Consider the following 19,607-nt stretch of genomic DNA (forward strand, 5'->3'; position numbering starts at 1 on the left):
TTCTTATACCCCCACATCATTGTTAACCACCAAAGAAAGTCAAGACAGGAACTCACACAGGGCAGAAATCTGAAGGCAGGAGCTGATATAGAAGCCATGGAGGGGTGTTGCTTACTGGCTTGCTCCTCAAGGCTTATTTAGCCTGCTTTCTTATAGAACCCAGGACCACCCACAATGGGCTGGGCTCTCCCCAATGAACACTAATTGAGAAAATGCCTTATAGTTTATCTAATGGAGTAATTTCCTCAGCTGAGGCTCCTTCCTCTCTGATGACTTTAGTTTATATCAAGTTGACACAAAACCAGCCCAGTACAGGAGGTGTTTTGTCAGGGGATACTATTCCAGGTATACCCAGCCAACCATCTACCAAGGGTTGAGGGCCCAGGATGAGCCTCAACGTGTACCAGAGTGTAGTGATTCAAGAAGAGAATGACAAGGATTCTGTCTCCAGGAATCCAGAATGGTTTCCATGAAATGACTGAAACTTAATTACAGAAGGAATCACACGGTGAGTACTGAGCTCAGTGATAAGGACGAGTGCTGCAAGTGTGAGAGGGGATGCACACTGCACATAAAAACAGCTGGCCAGTCCTGAGCAGGGCAGATGTGATGGGAGGCAGGGGGAGAAAGCAACTGGGCACTGCTGTGACAAGTCTCACAACTGTCTCCTGAAGGCCCAGCAACTTCACTTCACCACTCCATCCAACAATCAGAATTACTGTCTTCAGATCCAGAGAAACACACATTACATGCCACCAGCTACTGCTGAATATCTTTATGAAAAGCAGAAGTATTTTTAAGGTTGTTTGAGAAAATGAGCTGAGTACAATGGCACAATGGAAGGCCTGGTTGCAAGTCTAGATTGTTACTCTAGGAGCTGAACAGGAATTATTTCTCACTTTGTTCCACAATAACTAAAATTCTATTTTGGTTGAGGGCAAAGGTTAGGTGACTTTGTCTCCTCTGATGCTAATCTTTTAAATGTTCTGAGTTCTTTCTAACTTAGCAAGTTAAAATATTCAAATATACACTACCCATTTCCACTGAACTTTTAGCTAGAATTTTCTTAAGACAACTTTAATTTTGGGATAGCAAGACAGATCAGGGAGTGAAGGTTCTTGCTACCAAGTTGAAGTTGACAATGCATACTCAATTCCCAGAAAGGGAAGGGAAAATGATGTAATTATACTGTAGTCTCAAAATATTAAAAAACATAAAATCTTAATCTTCTTTGACAAGGATGCTCACTTAGTGAGACAGAAATGTGCTGCTCTACATAAGCTGGTCTCTGCCTTGGAGAGGAACATAGCTGATATAGTCTGCTCTAAATAATCCCAGGCCGCTGTGCCTTTGGTTTTTTTACATCACCATTTTATAATTATTGATTATTTTTTATTATAAGATATTGGCTTCCTTTCAGTCATTGATAGTGTGCTTATCTTTTAATATCACCTTAACTTATTATTCAAACTGCCTTTTCAAATCTACTGTTTTTAAAAAGGGAGCACAATATAAGAATGATTATAAAAATAAATTACAAAGATAAAGAAAGAAGCCTTCAAATTTAGACTTTAAAGTCTCAGTGATAGTCATGAATTTTAAAAACTGGAATTTGTTACAGAAACTTTCCTTTTACTTTCTCATATAAGACCTGTTGCTACTCAAGTAACTGAGTAATCCTCCCCATGAACATGACCTTAGGGAAGCTAAAACTCTGAGTAGATGCTGGTTCTACATTCCAGATTATAATTATTAACCCAACACAATTCCCCATGCTATCCATACATATAGATCTGCTTCTATACCTCAGAATATACAGCTGCAACCATAAACTCCTTTGTGAGTATTTGATGTTTGAATCCTTCATTAAACTGCAAACTCCAGGAAAGTGAAGACCGTGAGTTGAGCTGAGCTATAATTCCAGTCCCTAGTTAAATAGGCACTCAGCCTTTCATAGTACCTACTCACTTGTGATGGATGACTGAAATAATAACACATGGCAGAGCCAGAGCCCCAAATTCTGTTCTCTCTGGAGCTGCCTCACATGACCTTGAACAAACACATTAAACCTTCTCTAACTCTCAGTTGCTACATTCAGGAAAGAGCTTTCAACAAGATGCTAAGTGGTTTGTTTTTTGCGGTTCTGTTGTTGATTTGTTTTTGTTTGTTTTTTTTTCACTTTTAGGTTTTCATTGTATCTAACCAAGGGAATTCCATATTCTTATGCCAAGGGCATAGAATGGTCCAGTGGAAAACTAGCACAGAAGGAGTACCAAGGGTACACTGATTAGCCTTAGAAAAGGGCAAGAACAGCTTCAAGTTCTGAGAAAAGTGATGACTTCTAAATTGATGTATTCTTCAGGAAAGTGTGGCGAGAAAGAAGTTTCTTTTGGAAATCCCCCTTTCCTTCCCTGAATACTATATATGAGTTTAATACACAGAGAGATTATAAAATATATTCTCCATCCATCAAATTTTTCTTTTAAATGCATATATACAATTTATTTTTCAGAAAATCAACTAACAACTTACAAGCTCCTTTGCCTGCTAGATGTGTCTGACCAAAACAGCACATTTTAGTAGTGTTCCTCTGAAAGCATAGTATCTTACAGCTCTCGGTTGACCTTAGATCTCCAAAGCAATGGTAGCTTCAGAACAGGGAGTCAGATTCCCTGGGACTAGAATTACAGACAGTTGTAAGCCTGCCATGTGAGTGATGGGAATTGAACTTGGATCCTCTGGAAGAGGCTATTAACTGCTAAGCCATCTCTCCAGCTCCTGTACATGTATAGCCCAGGCTAGCCTCAAACTCTTGATCCTTCCACCTCTACCTCATCAGCATATGCTATGAGTGTGTACCATTACGAGCAGCTGTATTTTCTAAATCAGTCTGTTTTAAAGAATGTTTAACTTATATAAATTAATTTGTAAAAATGACAGCTCAGAAATGGGTCAAGGGAGAAGCTTTTAATGGCTGAAGGAAGACATTTTAAAAGGGTCTTCAAATCTCACCTACTGGTGTAACTACCATCCTCTTATCAGTGCCAGCCCCCTAGAATACCACAAAAAAACTAGTATACAAGTCCAGTTTCAACACACCACTTTGTAATCAAAACCATCATTTGGATAGCCTTTCTCCCAGACTTAAGTGAGGCAAATGAGTTCACTTTGGGAGCAAAATTTAAAGGAGCACCACAAAACCTGATAATCAAAATAGTATTTCAATACAACACTTTATGATCAAAAAGCAAAATTCATGAACAAGATATGAAATTTTTAATAAGGAAGGATCTGTATTATTGATTTTTTTCTTTTGCCTTAGGCTCTAGTACACTTCAGCTCAACACTTTCTCACTTCTGTTCTGATAAAAGACACCAAGCATATGCACAGTGGGATGTGCAAAGGAGGCAATTTTGTGCTTGCTACATCACTCTGTGCCAGGGAAGCACCAGGAAGCAAGCACCCAAGACCACAACAGATACTGCTTCTCAGGATAAAGAGTGTTGGTTCCTGTTTCTGTTTCTTTCTAGGTCTAGTAATTTACAAAGAAAAGACCGTACAAAGCTTACAGATCTGTAGGTCCAAGAGCTTGGAACCAGCATCTGTGTGTGGCTTCTAAAGTGAGGGCTCCAAGCAGCTCCATAGGAAAACATTGGAAGGGAAGTAGGAGCAGGTTCTTACAGAAGAGCTGACATGAACAGAAAAGAAACAACAGAAAGCCAATTTATTTTTATAAACAACCCTCTACAGAGTAAGTAACTACTACATTAATGCCTTTGTGAGTGTAGAATTTCCACAACCTAATAACCTCCTAAAGATCCCAACAGCACAGCCATATTGGAGACTAAGCCTCAACATGAGTTTTGGTGACAACTAACCATATTCAAACCATAACAGTTCCCAAATGCCAATAAAAAGATGATCTAGAGGGAGCACAGGCTATTCTTCTGTCTGTGGTAACTATTATCACTCTGTACACAGAAATGGCAAAGCCCCAATATGGTGTCCACATTTCTCCAAGAACTCATTCCACTTTGCATAGGAAAGACAGAATCTTCCTGGTGAAACAGAGAAAATCTCCCCTTCTAAACACCCCTGTGGTAATAAAAGCTATAGAAAAACAACACTGATCAGTGTCTTCCATTCCAAGAGCAAATGCTGTGAGACAGAATGAAAGAATGTGCAGTGAATGTTGCTGAGCACTAGTAAAATAAACTGTTCTGGGCTCCAAGCTTCAGTTATTCATTAGCTCTTACTCCTTAAAGGCCAGTGGAGGGGATGTATATCAGTGCTGTCTATCAGATAGGCTGTACTGGGGGATTCTGCACTCCCTACTAAGGTAGCAGGGCAAGAAGAAATGATTCCTTAATCAACACAAATAGGAAAGTATTCCTGGAATTGAAATTAATCTGTTTTTAAAGTAAACAACGAAAGGGAGTCCCTCCTGAATGGAGTACCTGTATTGTACAGCAGCTGTAGCCAAACTAGATACTTCGAGCCTTAAAATGATGTGAGAGAAGAAGGCAGGGTTGATATCAAGTATGTAGCAGGTAATGAATGCTCTTGGCGCTGTTTCCCAATTGCAACCTCAATATCCACCCTGTGAAACTGAAAGTTTAGTTTAGTAATAACATCTCACCATCATTTTTCTAACCTACTAGAAGATTAATAATAAAATTAAGGAATATTTTAAGATAAAACGTCAAGCATTATTAACAGTAGGTGGGTTGTCTATGGATGGAGATCCTGAAAAACACTGTAGGAACTTTGTTGTTTTTATCCAGCCAAGTATCTTCGATGTATAAGACACGTGCTCTGTGCGGGCATTCAATAAATAGTTGTATGAATAAAACTTAAGGTAATGAGAACTATAAAACTTTTGCCAATGCTGAATCATAATCAGAAGGCAGGTTGTCAGGAGTTTCAAGTCCTGCAGGTCCTGTGTTGCAACCAATTGCCCAGTAGAAAACAGGAATGTAGACTGAACTAACAATATAAAATCATTGCTTCTGCCTTAGTAAGAGACAGAAAACTTGAATAGTCGATGCTCTCCATGAAAAGAGGCCTCTGAGATTATAAATAAAAAAATCAATGGGGGCTTGGAGGAGCAGAGAAGGTTGAAAAGATAGGTGACCTGAACTAATCAGAATCCTCAAAGGGCCTGCGGAGAAATGGCTTATAACAAACAGTGAAATTGTAGATGAATGAAGCAAAATATAGTGAGGTTGTTTCCTTTTCCTCTCGATATGTGGACTCACTAATGGAAATGCTGGTTATTACCAGCTAAGATGCACCGAGCCCAGAGAGCGAAGTTCACATGACCAGTGACAACATTCTGGAAAAGAGCCCTGGGGCTCCTTGCCTGCTATGTCAGTTCTCACCTAGAGCCAACCCAAACTCTGAAGTTTGCTAATGGACTCTGAGCAAAGTGGATCTGGAGCTGGCTAACCCAAAGGGCCCTGAGCCCACACTGAACGAACCAATGGTCGTAGAGACAGGGCGGGCCGTCGGGGCGCCGAGCCAATGGGAGTGCAGCAGGGCTGGAGGGCGCGCCCCGGCCTCCGCGCCACCGACTGGTTCGTATCCCAGCCAGGGCTATGTTGGAGGTACCAGGGGCTCAGGCGTGCGCCGGGGCGCTCGCGGGCGTTCTCCTTCTGCTGCTACTCGTGCTGGTGGTCCGCCAGCTCCTGAGGCAGAGACGACCGGCGGGCTTCCCCCCGGGTCCTCCGCGGCTGCCATTCATCGGCAACATCGGCTCCCTGGCCTTGTCGGCCGATCTTCCCCACGTCTACATGAGGAAACAGAGTCGGATGTATGGCGAGGTAGGCCTTGACGCGGACCTTCCTCGTGTCAGAAGCAGCAGCCAGGGACCCTGTGGCCCTGCCGCCACTCAAGGGAAGCCCGCTTCCAAGGCCGTGCCTCCAACAGGAAGTCGCCTCACCAATACCACGCCAGGGGCGCTTTGGCTTGAGTTTCCCGCTCACAGATCAGCATGTGCTTCTGCGCTTGCGCTGTGTGGCATGTAAGCTCCCGAGATGCCAGCCCTTAAGCTGCCACAGACTGAAACTTCTCGGCCCTATGGGCCCTGAGTGTATGGAAAAACCAAGATGCTATGAGTTTTTAGAACAGGTAGTGGTTAGTACTGTAGGTTGCTGGTTAAACCGTTTTTTAAAAGATTTAACACTAAAAATAAAAATTGCCCTTTAATTTTCTGAACCCTAAATTTTCCTCATCAGGGTAATTAGAATGACTCTCAAAAGCAATAAGAAGCCCAAATGTATTGCCTATTATATATGATTTTGGTTACTATGTGTGTAAAATATCTTCATTTAGTAGTGTTAGGAGTTGACCATAGAGTTTAGGTAAATGTTCTACCACTGAAACACACAGCAGGTATGATAGAAATGTATTATGCCTACAAATTTTAAATTATCTTTAAACCAGTTAATTTGAAATGGCTTCTCATTGAATAGGAAATTAAAATTTTTATACATAAATATTTGAACTGAAAAGAATTATTTACTATGAATATTCATATAGGACAAGTAATGTAAGTCTATTCCATTAAGCTAAAATTAAAATGTAAGTTTATAGAAGACTGTCATTTAGGAATGGGTTGATTGGATTCAACTGATTAGAATTTGGCATCAATAATTTTGTTTCTGGTACACTGAGGAAACTTTGCATTGTTTACAATGCAAATGGTCACAATGGTGACCATATACTGCACATCAAATAAGGCTGATCTGTGTTGATAGCTTCGTAGTTGCAAGGAGCAAAATTGAAAAGGATATATCCATTGCAAAGTAAACATTGTACTGGGAGGCTTAAGAACCACCAAACATTAACTCTTTATAAACTACTACATTTGATCTTTATTCTAGCTATAAAACAACCCTGAAGATTTCCCATTATCTTAGAGATAGTTCCCAATTCTGACAGTTTCAAAATTAGTATAAGTTTTTAAATACTAACCATTTTTTGTAGACTAGAAGGAAACTGTTATTTCTTGTACATCAGAAAGGTTATAGGAAGCAGTTCATAAGAGTTATTTTTCTTTCACCTCCCTTTTTAATTTGAGATGTGTAGTCAAATAAAAAGTAAATAAATCTGAACTCTAACGTCTACTTTTGTGCACTGAGTTTAATTATTTATAATTTTCTAAAGGAAAACAGCAGTGCCCATGATTCATATTTATTTTAAGCAATCTTATATAGAAATGTGCAGCAGCATAAATTGCCATTTCTTTGGATAGTCATTCTTGATTGTTTTAGCTTCTGCTATGATGAGATTCTTAATGTAGATTTTGAGCAGCATTCCATAGCTAGCAAAGTTGATATAAGTGGATTTGTCAGACTCTTTCAGGCAATACTCTTAAAGGCAATAAAGATAATTATTTTGCATTACAGCAAACAGAATTGACAGTTTATTCATTTATATTATGGCAAGCTTTTATTGAGAACTTACTCAAGGCACTGAGTGGGGTTCTGTGGAGAATTTAAGAATGAAAAAAGGTCTTTTTAAAGGTATTTATAATTTAGAAGTCAGGCAGATGAAAATGTTTTAGGTTCAAACTAGTATCAAGTTAATGTCATGGAAGGTTATATATAAGCTGTAATGGCTCAGAGTAAAGGGAATAAAAAATGTATATATTAAAAATACTACACAGAATAAGGTCCTTAAAGACTTGATACAGTTTGGGTAGTATGATAATCAAGGGAGGCATTCCAAATCAAACCCAAAGGTTGAAAATATAAGTCACTTATCAGCAGTAACACTGTATACATTTGTTTGTTGTTAGTACTTAGCCAATGGCATTATAATAATATTCTTAAATATGTTTCTGCCAAAATTCATTAATTCAGCATAATGCATCAGTTGTTATCATATGCCATGTGTGCTGGCAATACAGTAGTGAACAAAATAGAGATCTCTGTCTCTAGGTAGCCAAAATATGTATAAGTAAATTATGTATTAGGGTTATATGGGATACAACAGAAGCTAAACTAGAGTAATGGAAATGGGTAGTACTGTAGGGCTGAATTTTAAGTTAGTAAATCAGAGCAGGAATGTCACTCACTGCAATGTCATCTTAAAAGGAGATGAAGGGGCAGGCTATAAGAACATCTTAGGGAAAACCACACTGTGAACAGAGCAAACACCAAGAGCATGAAGCAGCATTATGTCATGTTCAGCATTAACTATAAACTCAAGAGTAACATTAGGCCAATAAGGAGGTGGTTGTGATATCTGTTAAAAGGCTGAAAAGCAAGTGGCTTGAACCATAGTATAGAGGTTTTGAAAGCCGGCTTTGCATTACTGAAACAAAATATTTGAAAAAGGAAAGATTTATTGTGGATTCCATCTTGGATGTTTTAGTTGATTGACCTCATTGATTTTGGAACGGTGGTGAGGCAGTGTATCATAGTGGGAGTGTGTAGCAAAGGAGACTGCTTACAGCATGGCAGCCAAGAAGTGAAGAGCCAGAAGACAGGAGCATATCCTGTAAAGAGCATATCCATAGCTCAAACCTCCCGCTAGGTCCTTTAAAACTTCTGCCTTTTCCCTGTAGCATCAGGCTAAACTCTATATCTTTAATATATAAGCCTTGGAGGGACATTTTAAGATCTGAAGTGATAAGAAATTTATCAAATTCTTTTACAGTTTCAAAGTAGAAACAGTGTACATGCTGAGCAGATGAATGTTCCCTTGTGATCAAGCACCTCATAGAAGCAACTGAAGAGAGGAAGGATTCATTTAGGCTTATGGTACAGAAGATACAGTTTATCATGGCAGTTTAGTGGATCAACTTCTGCGGTCAGGAGTTTACAGTGGCTCTTCACTTTGTAGAAAGCAGAGAACTTGGCTGGAACCAGGGCCAGGAGATGACCCTCATGGCCACCCACGTTCCAGGAACACACTACCTCCAATTAGCCCCCACTTCCTAAAGATTCTGTTATCTCTCAAAACACTGCTGGCAGATGAGGACAAAATATTCCACCACAAGTCTGTAGTGGAACATTTCACATTGAAACAGGACCTGAACACCTTGGAGGATAGTGTGGTTGTTAACTGAGGTAGTAAAATTTTCTCTGCAGAGCTAGTTTGGTTAGAGAAGTTATGCAAGATGTCTCAACAGCTTCTAGAAGGCACAGATGTTTGATGTATTTCTATTTATATCTCTGCTATGCTTAGACATTTAAAAGCTGTTCAGTATATCAAAGATTGAATACGCCTAATATTGGATCCTTTCATAGATCAAAGCAGTTTAAGTTTTTACAGTTTGATTGATGAAACTTTACAAAAAATTCCAGGGAATAATATACAACTAGATCAAGTAAAATTTCCCCAAATTCTACTCTCTTAACAAATCACTATCTCAATTTCTTGAATAAAGATTATATAATACTTTTCTATAGTGGTGAGTCCTTTTTAAAATAATCCCAATAACAACATTGTTAAGATTTTCTTTCAAATATATTATCCCTCTGTTCTGCCTTCATACTAGCACACTTTTCAACAACAAGGTCCTGCACATTCTTGCAAAATGATTTAGTTTTTTTTTTCCTGCATTGGTACCACTTCCTATAAATTTCACTGAATGCTTTCTGGGGCAAGACTTTTCTTTAACATCAATAAGACTGCTTTGGGAACTGAAAGATCTCTCATTTGCTTATCTGGTAGCAATTCCCTTTGTGCTAAAACCACCTCCAGGGCCACTGAGAACTAATGCTACTGTACAAACTCTACACTCTCCCCAAGATTCTAAATGTACATACATCTCTGTTCCAGGGTCCACCCTTGTGCTCTGGTGGGACTGATTGTATTTCCTCTTGATAATATTTATCACTTTGGCTGACCTACTCCTGAAGAACTTTTGTTATCAGCTAAGACTTCTTGTTTCCTTATGAAGCAAAATGTACCATGATTAAATCTGCCTTAGTTGTTTGCACAAAGATAAGGCTCATCCCGGTATTTTACCTGTTAAGAAGTTCAATTCCTAAGAGGTTACTGATAAGCATTGTTTGGGACTTACTGATATATAGGCTTTTCATGGGTTAAACCTTTACTTAGCTAAAATACAGTTCAAGAAAAATGACTTTGTAAGTGAACCTGAGGTGACCATATGATGTCTTGGCTAGTTTTATTGTTAATTTGACCCAACCTAAAGTCACCTGGGAAAAGGGAACCTCAATTAAAGAATTGTCTCAATCAGTTTATCCCAGGGCATCAAAAGAGATTGTCTTGATTGATGATTGATGATTGATATGGAAGGGCTCAGTCCACTGTAGGTAGGGCACAATCCCTAGTGTGTTGCTTAATTTTATGTCAGCTTGACACAATCATTTGAGAAAAGGGAACCTCAATTGAGAAAAAGCTCCCACCAGATTGGCCTGTGGGCAAGCCTGTGATACATTTTCTTGACTGAGGGGCTGGTGGTCCTGGGTGCTATTAGAATACAGGTAGAACAAGCCATGAAGACCAAGCCAGTAAGCAACAGTCCCTCATAGCCTCTGCATGAGTTCCTGCCTCTATGATAGATCCTCCTCTGCTGGCATTCCTGCTCTGATTTCTTTAATATATTGTGGTGTGGAAGTGAAACATAAAATTAAATCTTTCCTCTCAGAGTTGCTTTTAGTTACAGAGTTTTATCACAGCAATAGAAACCCATCTAAGAAACCTGTAATGTGTGTGTGTGTGTGTGTGTTTGTGTGTGTGTGTGTGTCCTGTATAACAAAGCTAAGAGAGAGAGCAGAGAAGAGCCAGAGATTGAGTCAATAATCAGAGTTCTTCCAAGGTTACTGTTTCCAGATTTCTGCTCTGACTTCTATCTTGATGGACTGGATCTGGAAGTATAAGTTGAAATAAACCATTTTCTCCCTAAGTTGTTTTTGGTCATGGTGCTTATCACAACAAAAAACATCAAACTTGAACATGTGGCAAATAACTCCAGTAAGGTGTACAATGGATTGTTCTACTTTATTTTTTCCCTTGGCTGAAAGATATCTACTTATGTATACATGGTGAATATCATACATGGTAAATATCGTTCCTCTAAAGTTAGGTCCTCTTAGAACTTGGGATTTAGAAAGGCAAATAAATTGACATATGCTTAAACTTCAAAGTTGTCTTTTGGATTTCTCAATCCTCTCCCCGAACTTCAAGATGGTATAATGGTAGATAGATGGTGTTCGTCATTCATTTGTCTTAGAAGTAAAATGAGATTTCTACATAATGAATATTTTGAGATAGGATGAATCCTAATAGAGTATCTAAATCAAATATATTTTCTGTGGCAATACCAAAGTCCAAAAAATTTATTTTGTCTATCACATTAAAGCTATTTTATGGCAAACCTTAAAGTAGAATATGTCCAGTACTCTTTTCATCATACTTATGATTCCAGGCGTGGAGTGTTATAATTAATCATGCTGTCTAAACATTGTCAAGTAACAAATCTGTATCTTTTTAGAGAAGTAGCAAATATTAGAAGGTATAGGCTCACATGTATATTCTATGGTGGTTTCTCTGTAACATTTTGCTATTTGAATGTTTTTCTTCTCAAAGATTTTCAGTTTAGATCTTGGAGGCATATCAACTGTGGTTCTAAATGGCTATGATGTAGTAAAGGAATGCCTTGTTCATCAGAGTGAAATTTTTGCAGATAGACCATGCCTTCCTTTGTTCATGAAGATGACAAAAATGGGAGGTACGTTTATTTTCAGCTATTCAGTGAAACTATTTTAGGTCACATTCCTTATTTTAAATAATCTTAGTATAGACAGATGATTGTTTTGTGCTTTGTGAAACTTGGATTTAAGGAGCCATCAGACTGTGTTCAATAATGTTTTAGACCATTGCATGCTAGTTTTATTGCTGTTCAATTCTAAGAAACATAAGTAATTTTCAAGAATTAGTGCTTCGTGCTTGATATGTACTGAAACAGTTTAGGGTTGTGTACACACACACACACACAAGCACACACACGCACACCATGAATCAGAAGTTTCCTTTTGATGACAATCTTGACTACTTAGTGACTGACCGTCTAGCATGTACAATCCTACAGAAACTAAAGGAGACTTTCTTAACTACTTATCACTATGCTGTATAAATGGAAAGTTGTAGAGTTTATACAAAGGACAGGCATTCTGTAGGGTTTAATAATGATCAGATTTTTATGACTACATATTCAACATGGGAGAAAAGCTGAAGGTTGACAAAATCAAGGAGAAAGCAGCAATAAACTATTTCAAACTAGATTGTTGATATCAGATAGAACTGGTGTCTGATTTTTTTTTTACAGTAATAATGTTCTAAATTCTTTAATAGACCTCCACACTTACTTTCAAAGAAAACCTTAGTAATTTGTTTAAATAAGCTAAATGGTAAGTAATACTAACATTAGCAAATTTTGAACTCATGATTTTTTTTTATTACATGAACATTTCTACTACTTTGACAATTCAAGGCTACCCTTAACTTTGGCATAGTTACCTTGTTGGGTATCATATGCTTTTAACAGAAGGAAATTTCTACTGTAAAATCTAATCTCTTTCAAACAGCAACTTCTGGTTTGGAAACATATGTTTAATCCAAAATTAAATTTTACCATAGAACATAAAGTCATCTGTCTTTTATAACTTATGTCTATGAGAAAAGCTGAGTAATAGATTTATGAAGGCATAGTTCATCTGTGTTTGATTACAGAAGACTGGACAGTTTATTGTGGTAAGAGAAAGAGAATTATAGATCTTTTCTGCCAGTCCTTTCATGAGGAATAGAGACCTGCTTTAGCTAATGTCCTGTGGCTTTTGAGTACCACAAACTAGGACCCAATCATGTACTTATATAATTGGAGGGTAAAATCACTGACTACCCATTTTTGAATTTTTACTTTCTGTTTTTTATTCCACAGCATTCTAAGCACAGAGAATTATGGATTGCACAATATTTTTAATATGTTTCTTTTAGGCTTACTCAATTCCAGATATGGCAGAGGATGGATTGATCACAGAAGATTGGCTGTTAACAGCTTTCATTATTTTGGAAGTGGCCAAAAAACTTTTGAATCTAAAATCTTAGAAGAAACTTGGTCTTTAATTGATGCTATTGAAACATACAAGGGTAGACCTTTTGACCTCAAGCAACTGATAACAAATGCTGTTTCAAACATAACTAACCTTATCCTTTTTGGAGAACGATTCACTTATGAAGACACTGATTTTCAGCACATGATTGAGTTATTTAGTGAGAATGTGGAACTAGCTGCCAGTGCTCCAGTCTTCCTTTATAATGCGTTTCCTTGGATTGGCGTCTTGCCTTTCGGAAAACATCAAAGGTTATTTAGAAATGCAGATGTGGTCTATGATTTCCTCTCCAGACTTATTGAAAAAGCTGCACTCAATAGAAAGCCTCATTTACCTCAGCATTTTGTTGATGCCTATTTAGATGAGATGGATCAAGGTCAAAATGATCCTTTATCTACATTCTCCAAAGAGAATCTCATTTTTTCAGTGGGTGAACTCATCATTGCTGGAACTGAAACTACAACCAATGTGCTCCGTTGGGCAATTCTTTTCATGGCCCTTTATCCTAATATTCAAGGTAAGGATACTCTTGACCTCAGGGTCTCTTTTTAAATATAGGGCTCATGTGTGCTTTAGTGTTTGGCCATGTATAAAGGAGTTTTAGGAACTCCAACTGTGCTAATCACGAAAGGAAATATTTCATGATTAGAGTTTTCAAACCTAATATTTTAATGCAAATTTAAGAAAGAAAGAAGGAAAGGAAGGAAGAAATAAAAGGAATCAAAATCATCTGAATGATAGGTGTGGTGGTAATACTCCTCTAATCTCAAGACTCAGGAGGCAGAGACAGGAGAATCTTAAGTTCAAGGCTACCACAGCCTATATCATAATTTTATTTTACTTTATTTTAAAAACAGCTGACCATTTTATTTTCACATTTCACAATATAAATGAAAACTGGCCTTTTTTGTATCACTTCTCCCTCCAAAAATATTCTCTGTTAGGAAGGGAAGTCGCTTGTTATCCATCTAGTAAACACTCGGGCTCAGCACCAAGGTCTCCTGGTGAAACCAAAAGAAATACAAAACGATAAAGAGTGCTTCTGCTCTTATCTCTCTGGCCGGGTCATGCCAGGCTGTGTGGGCACCATCATAGGGTAGGCAGGAAGTCTCATCATTAGAGGCCTGGGCATCATGGGCATGTGGCCTCCCATGGGTAGTCTCATCCCAGGAGCTGGTCCCACAGGCATCATCCCAGGAGGAGGAGAGCCCATCATTGGCATCATGGGAGAGCCTCCCATGTGGGGTGCAGGCATCATGCCAGGCCAAGGAGGACCCTGGAGACTAGGGGGAGGTGGGATCATAACCCTGCAGGCAGAGGAGCAGATAATGGAGCAGAGGGCTCTTTCCTTGTTGAAATGCAGCCGTTGTTTTGTCAGTCAGGCTCTGGGCCTGCTCTTCCATCCATTTCTGGTAATAGTCTTTAACATTTTCTTTGTGTTTCTGACCACTGCAGATTGTCCTCCTCACAGACAGAGAATTGTGGGTAAGATGTGTATCACAGTAGTCACAATAAAACTTATTCATGATGCTCACAGGATGTTGGCTACCCGGGTCCCCGCCACCAGGAACTGATGCCTAATTTTAATTTTAAAACCAACCTGGATATATAGAATGGCAATATCTTTAAAAAAAATTTAAAAATGGATCTTAATATTCACATTTTATAAAAATGACAGGTTGGGTGTGTGGAAACCGCAAAGCTGAGATATAGACGCTGCTTTTTCTTATTTAGGTCTAATGCTTCATTATTTTCCTTGCTGATAGTAATACTACTCTGATTCTAGGCTGATCATACATTTATTCATAATCCTTTTTTTTACCTTACACAGAATATCGATTATTACTAAGATATAGGTAGTGTATAATTAATTCATGTAAGTACCAGATGATGAAAAATTCAAATATAGATAAACTCATATTCTGTTGATTTATTATGGGTTATCATTTGTTTTACCCCAAAGAGAAATAAGTTTACATATAGTTTAATGAGTTACATAATAATTTCAACATGTTTCTCTGGCAGGACAAGTTCATAAAGAGATTGATTTCATTATGGACCGAAACAGGAGGCCTTCTTGGGAAGACAAATGCAAAATGCCTTTTACTGAAGCAGTTTTACATGAAATTTTAAGATTCTGTAATATAGTTCCACTGGGGATTTTCCATGCAACTTCTGAAGATGCAGTTGTACGTGGCTATTCCATTCCTAAAGGCACAACAGTGATTACAAATCTTTATTCTGTTCACTTTGATGAAAAGTACTGGAAAGACCCAGACATGTTCTATCCTGAGCGATTTCTGGACAGCAATGGATATTTTGCTAAAAAGGAAGCTTTGATTCCTTTTTCTCTAGGTAAGAAAACATTTACAAGTATGTAATTTTTTTTGGTTGGTTGGTTGGTTTTTTGTTTTGTTTTTTACAAGTATACAATTTTAAAGTATAACAATGATTCATTATTAATAGCATCTCAATTTGAAGCAATCTGTTCTAGACTAGACAATTCTGAATGCATAGCAATGTTTCTAGTATTTGTTCTTTTTATTGAAAATCGATTTTTTTCTCACATAACATATCTTGATCGCAATGTCCCTCTACTCTTCCCTGTTCCTCTCCATCTCCCTCCCATCCAATTCATCCCCTTTGTGTCTCTCATTAGAAAATAAATAGGCTTCTTTGGGATAATAATAAAATATAACAAAGTAAAATGAAATAAAACAAAGCCTATCACATCATAGTTGAGTAAACAATAGCAGAGTTGGAAAGGAGCACAGAGAAGGCACAAGAATCAGAGATCTACTCAGGCATATACCCAGGAATCCCATAAAAACACTTAACTGGAAGCCATGATATATATGCAGAGGACTTAGTGCAGACCCATGCAGGCCTTGTCCATGCTCAGTCTCTGTGTTCATATGAGTTTTGATCATATTTGTTTAGAGCATTGTTTTTTGGTGTCCTCCATCCCTACTCATATATAACATTAATTCTTACAGGAGAGAATGGTTTCATTAAAGTCATGAGCAGCTGTTTCTACTCAAAACATATCTCAGTTAATTAGATAAAGCTAAAGTTGTTGGGAAGGTATGACTGGCTGGCTCCTTCCAGAACTTTTTACCTTGTGAATTTAGAGGTTGTTATTAAACTTCTAGAGCAAAAATTCAGGAACAAGTCCAAGAAACTGAACCGCATAGAAAGGAAAGGAAAGACAAGACAACTCCAAGTAATGCTGGAATCTAGCTCTCTTGACTTCTAGTTTATTATGTCATCTCCTACTACTTCTTCTATGAAATAGAACATGAATCACAGAACTTGCAAGATGGACGCATCATTATCACTGAGTAAAGTATCCAGTAGGTCAGTTGAAATGGACTTCCCTTGGATCAATAGAAACAAAATGTCATACCTCAAAGACCTTCTATAGCCTGTCATATGCTCTATTGCATTATGCAGAGAAGTCAGAGATAAAATAAAAAATTTTAAAGACCATGATCTGATAAAAGGAAATAAAGGAATGTGTTTCTTCAGTGAAGTGATAGTTTCTAATCTTTGAGATTTGGGAAACTCCTCTCATAATACATTATCTTCTAATGTGCTTTAATTTCCCAATTTCCTGAATGCCATCAAAATATTAGATATTCATTTCAGTAAATGGTCTTTAAACATTTGCTTCTTCTGCTCAGGGAGAAGACATTGTCTTGGAGAACAGCTGGCTCGGATGGAAATGTTCTTGTTTTTTACATCATTGCTTCAGCAATTTCATTTGCATTTTCCACATGAACTAGTTCCAAACCTGAAACCCAGGTTAGGCATGACATTACAACCCCAAGCCTACCTCATCTGTGCAGAAAGACGCTGAAACTGCACAAATGTATTGGGGAATAACCTTGTTGAATCAATAATGGTGTTTGGGCCAAAGCCACACTTTCATAAAGCCAAATGAACACAGATACATTGTTTAAAATAGCGCTATTATGTTTTTTAAACTTTCATGAATTCTAATTGTAGACTATATTGAACAGCACAAAAGTGCAGGTGTTATAAAGAACTAAGAAGAGCCATGGATGCTCTAAACAAAGCTCTTGCTTAGTATAAGGTTCTTCTCATTTGTCTGCATCCTAAGGAACTTTACTCTCTAACTGACTCCTTTAATGGTGAGGTGTATTCCCCCACACATACACATAATTAAAAAAAAATAGAAATTGTTTTTTTAAAGTAGGAAGAACATGGATTTAACTTTAACTTCCATTTTCTGGTAAAAATTTTCTAGTTCTGTGGTTCAAAATAGGAGGTTTTGGCATATGATGTATTAAGATATTTCTAGTTCCAAGGGAAAGAAAATCCTGTGCAAACATACCAACAAATAGAAATTTAGAGGTAATATGAAAGGATTAACATCGGAGTAGCATAGATGATTCATGATTTAATTAAAAAAAAAACTATTTCTTTCCATCACTGTTTTGCTTTCTAGATAATACCAACTTTATTTGAAGGCTAGCTGATTGAGAGTACATGTGCTTAGCACAATGCCATATAAAGAGATCAGGCTTGGCTCCAGGAAACAGGATGGGAGTTTTTCATGTGACCCTACAAAACTCTTCCTTTTGTTACAAAGAACACGGGTCACATGTTCATACATTAATTTAAAACTGTTTTGTATTTTTACTTCTCCAGAGTATATGTGCTACATGAGAATGAAATAGTTGTCTGAACAGTTATGAAAGGAAGAGGACCTGCAAAGCACAATCTCTTAATGCCTTCAGACCTAACTTCCCGAATCTTAACAAATGCACTTAGCCAGGCTGCTCTCTGGTTTTAGTTCTTTGACATAGCAAAAAGCTCACAACCTTAGGCATCTTCCTTACTACAATTTCTTATAAAAACTTAAGTTAAATTCTATATTCTGGGGCTTCTACAAACTTGGCAGTCTTACTGAAGAAGATAACTTGGTAAACTAGATTGTGGTAAAAATTAAGTGGGCTTTGTTCTCTTGAATATGGCTACTACTGCTTTTAGTCTGGTCAGAGACTCAGTACACCCATGCAGAATGCTGTCTTGTTTACCTATGCCTTAGGAAATCTTTGTAATTTTTCTTACATCAATATTCATAAATTAATAAAAGCAGAACCTTAATCTCTCTTACTGCCCTAATTCTATAATCAAGAAGATGGGGGATCAGACAGGAGAATTAGTACCTTATAACAAGCTTGAAAATTAAGCATATAATATACCAAAAGTAAACTTAAATAAATTCCAGAAGCACAGATAATATGTATATTGTCCTCTAAAAATAATACAATGTGAAGATTTTTTAAAAAACAAAATAAAACCAGGAAGCAAAATTTGACTTATATTTTGAATCTTTGTTTTAAAATAACCTTTGTAGAATATGTAAAAAAAATCTAAACTCTGCATATGAGTACTCAAGGAATACATTTAAGAAAGTATTCTGGGCGGGGGGGGAAGGGTTCAGGAAAGAATATCTAAGTGCCAGTTTTTTAAAGTAGCAAATAAAAAATACAGTTAAAAATAAGTAATCTATAAAGAAATTGCTACTTTCAAACAGGAATTGATGTTAGGCAACAGAGAAATAAAGCTAATAATATTTTCCATCTTTTTCTTCATATATTAAATTATTTCATTTATTTACATTCCAAATGTTGCCCCTCTTCCCAGTCTTCACCCACCCACTCCCACCTCACCCCTGTCAGCATCCCCCTTCCCTGGGGCATCAAGTCTCTACAGGATTAGGTGCATCCCCTCCCACTGAGGCCAGACAAAGGAGTCCTCTGCTACATATGTGCTGGGGGCCATGGACCAGCCCATGTATTCTCTTTGATTGGTGGCTTAGTTTCTGGGAGCTCTGAGGGTTCTGGGTTAGTTGACACTGTTGTTCTCTCTTTGAGGTTGCCATCCCCTTCAGCTCTTTCAATTCTTCTCCTATCTCTTCCATAGAGGTCCCCAACCTGAGTCCAATGGTTGGCTGTACGCATTTGCATCTGTGTTAGTAAGTTGCCAGTAGAGCCTCTCAGAAGACAACCATGCTAGGCTCCTGTTTGCAAGTACAACATGGCATCAGTAATAGTGTCAGAGTTTGCGGCCTGTGCATGGGATGGATCCCAAGTTGGGCCAGTCACTGGATGCTCTTTCCTTCAGTCTGCTCCATTTTTGTCCCTGCATTTCCTTTAGACAGGAAAAATTCTGGGTTAAAAATTTGAAAATGGGTGGGTGGCTCCATACCTCAACTGGGAGCATGTCTATCTAATGGAAGTGATCTCTTCAGGTTCCATTTCCCCACTGTTGGGCATTTCGGATAAGGCCATCCTCATTGATTCCTGGGAGCCTCTCACATCCCAGGTCTCTGGGACTTTCTAGGGGTTCCCCCGAACCCTACCCAGTAAATATGTTTTCAAAGTAATAAATTCATATCAATATTTTCCAAGTTATATTTAATGTCATAGATTTTCCTATATTTCTTTTTTTGTTGAATATTTTATTTACATTTCAGATGTTAT

At 37.8% G+C, this 19,607-nt stretch overlaps 1 protein-coding gene across 1 annotated transcript; it reads left to right on the forward strand.

Moving 5' to 3' along the window:
- The first annotated feature begins 5,591 nt into the window (after nucleotides 1-5,591).
- LOC114630133 (vitamin D 25-hydroxylase) lies at nucleotides 5,592-18,439 on the forward strand. The gene is made up of 5 exons (XM_028778220.1): nucleotides 5,592-5,823; nucleotides 11,570-11,711; nucleotides 12,977-13,609; nucleotides 15,118-15,447; nucleotides 16,776-18,439. Exons 1-5 carry the CDS (start codon nucleotides 5,599-5,601, stop codon nucleotides 16,949-16,951), a joined length of 1,506 nt encoding a protein of 501 aa, XP_028634053.1. The 5' UTR covers nucleotides 5,592-5,598; the 3' UTR covers nucleotides 16,952-18,439.
- The last annotated feature ends 1,168 nt before the right edge of the window (nucleotides 18,440-19,607 follow it).

This window comes from Grammomys surdaster, unplaced genomic scaffold, assembly GCF_004785775.1.
Source record: "Grammomys surdaster isolate TR1022 unplaced genomic scaffold, NIH_TR_1.0 330, whole genome shotgun sequence".
NCBI classification, from domain to species: Eukaryota; Metazoa; Chordata; class Mammalia; order Rodentia; family Muridae; genus Grammomys; species Grammomys surdaster.

Bases quoted from the DNA above. Each gene is read 5' to 3' on its own strand.
- LOC114630133 (XM_028778220.1), top strand. From the start codon at position 5,599: ATGTTGGAGGTACCAGGGGCTCAGGCGTGCGCCGGGGCGCTCGCGGGC. The intron at 11,712-12,976 runs GTACGTTTATTT...TGTTTCTTTTAG, and splicing joins GAAGATGACAAAAATGGGAG to GCTTACTCAATTCCAGATAT. The intron at 15,448-16,775 runs GTAAGAAAACAT...TCTTCTGCTCAG, and splicing joins TTTGATTCCTTTTTCTCTAG to GGAGAAGACATTGTCTTGGA.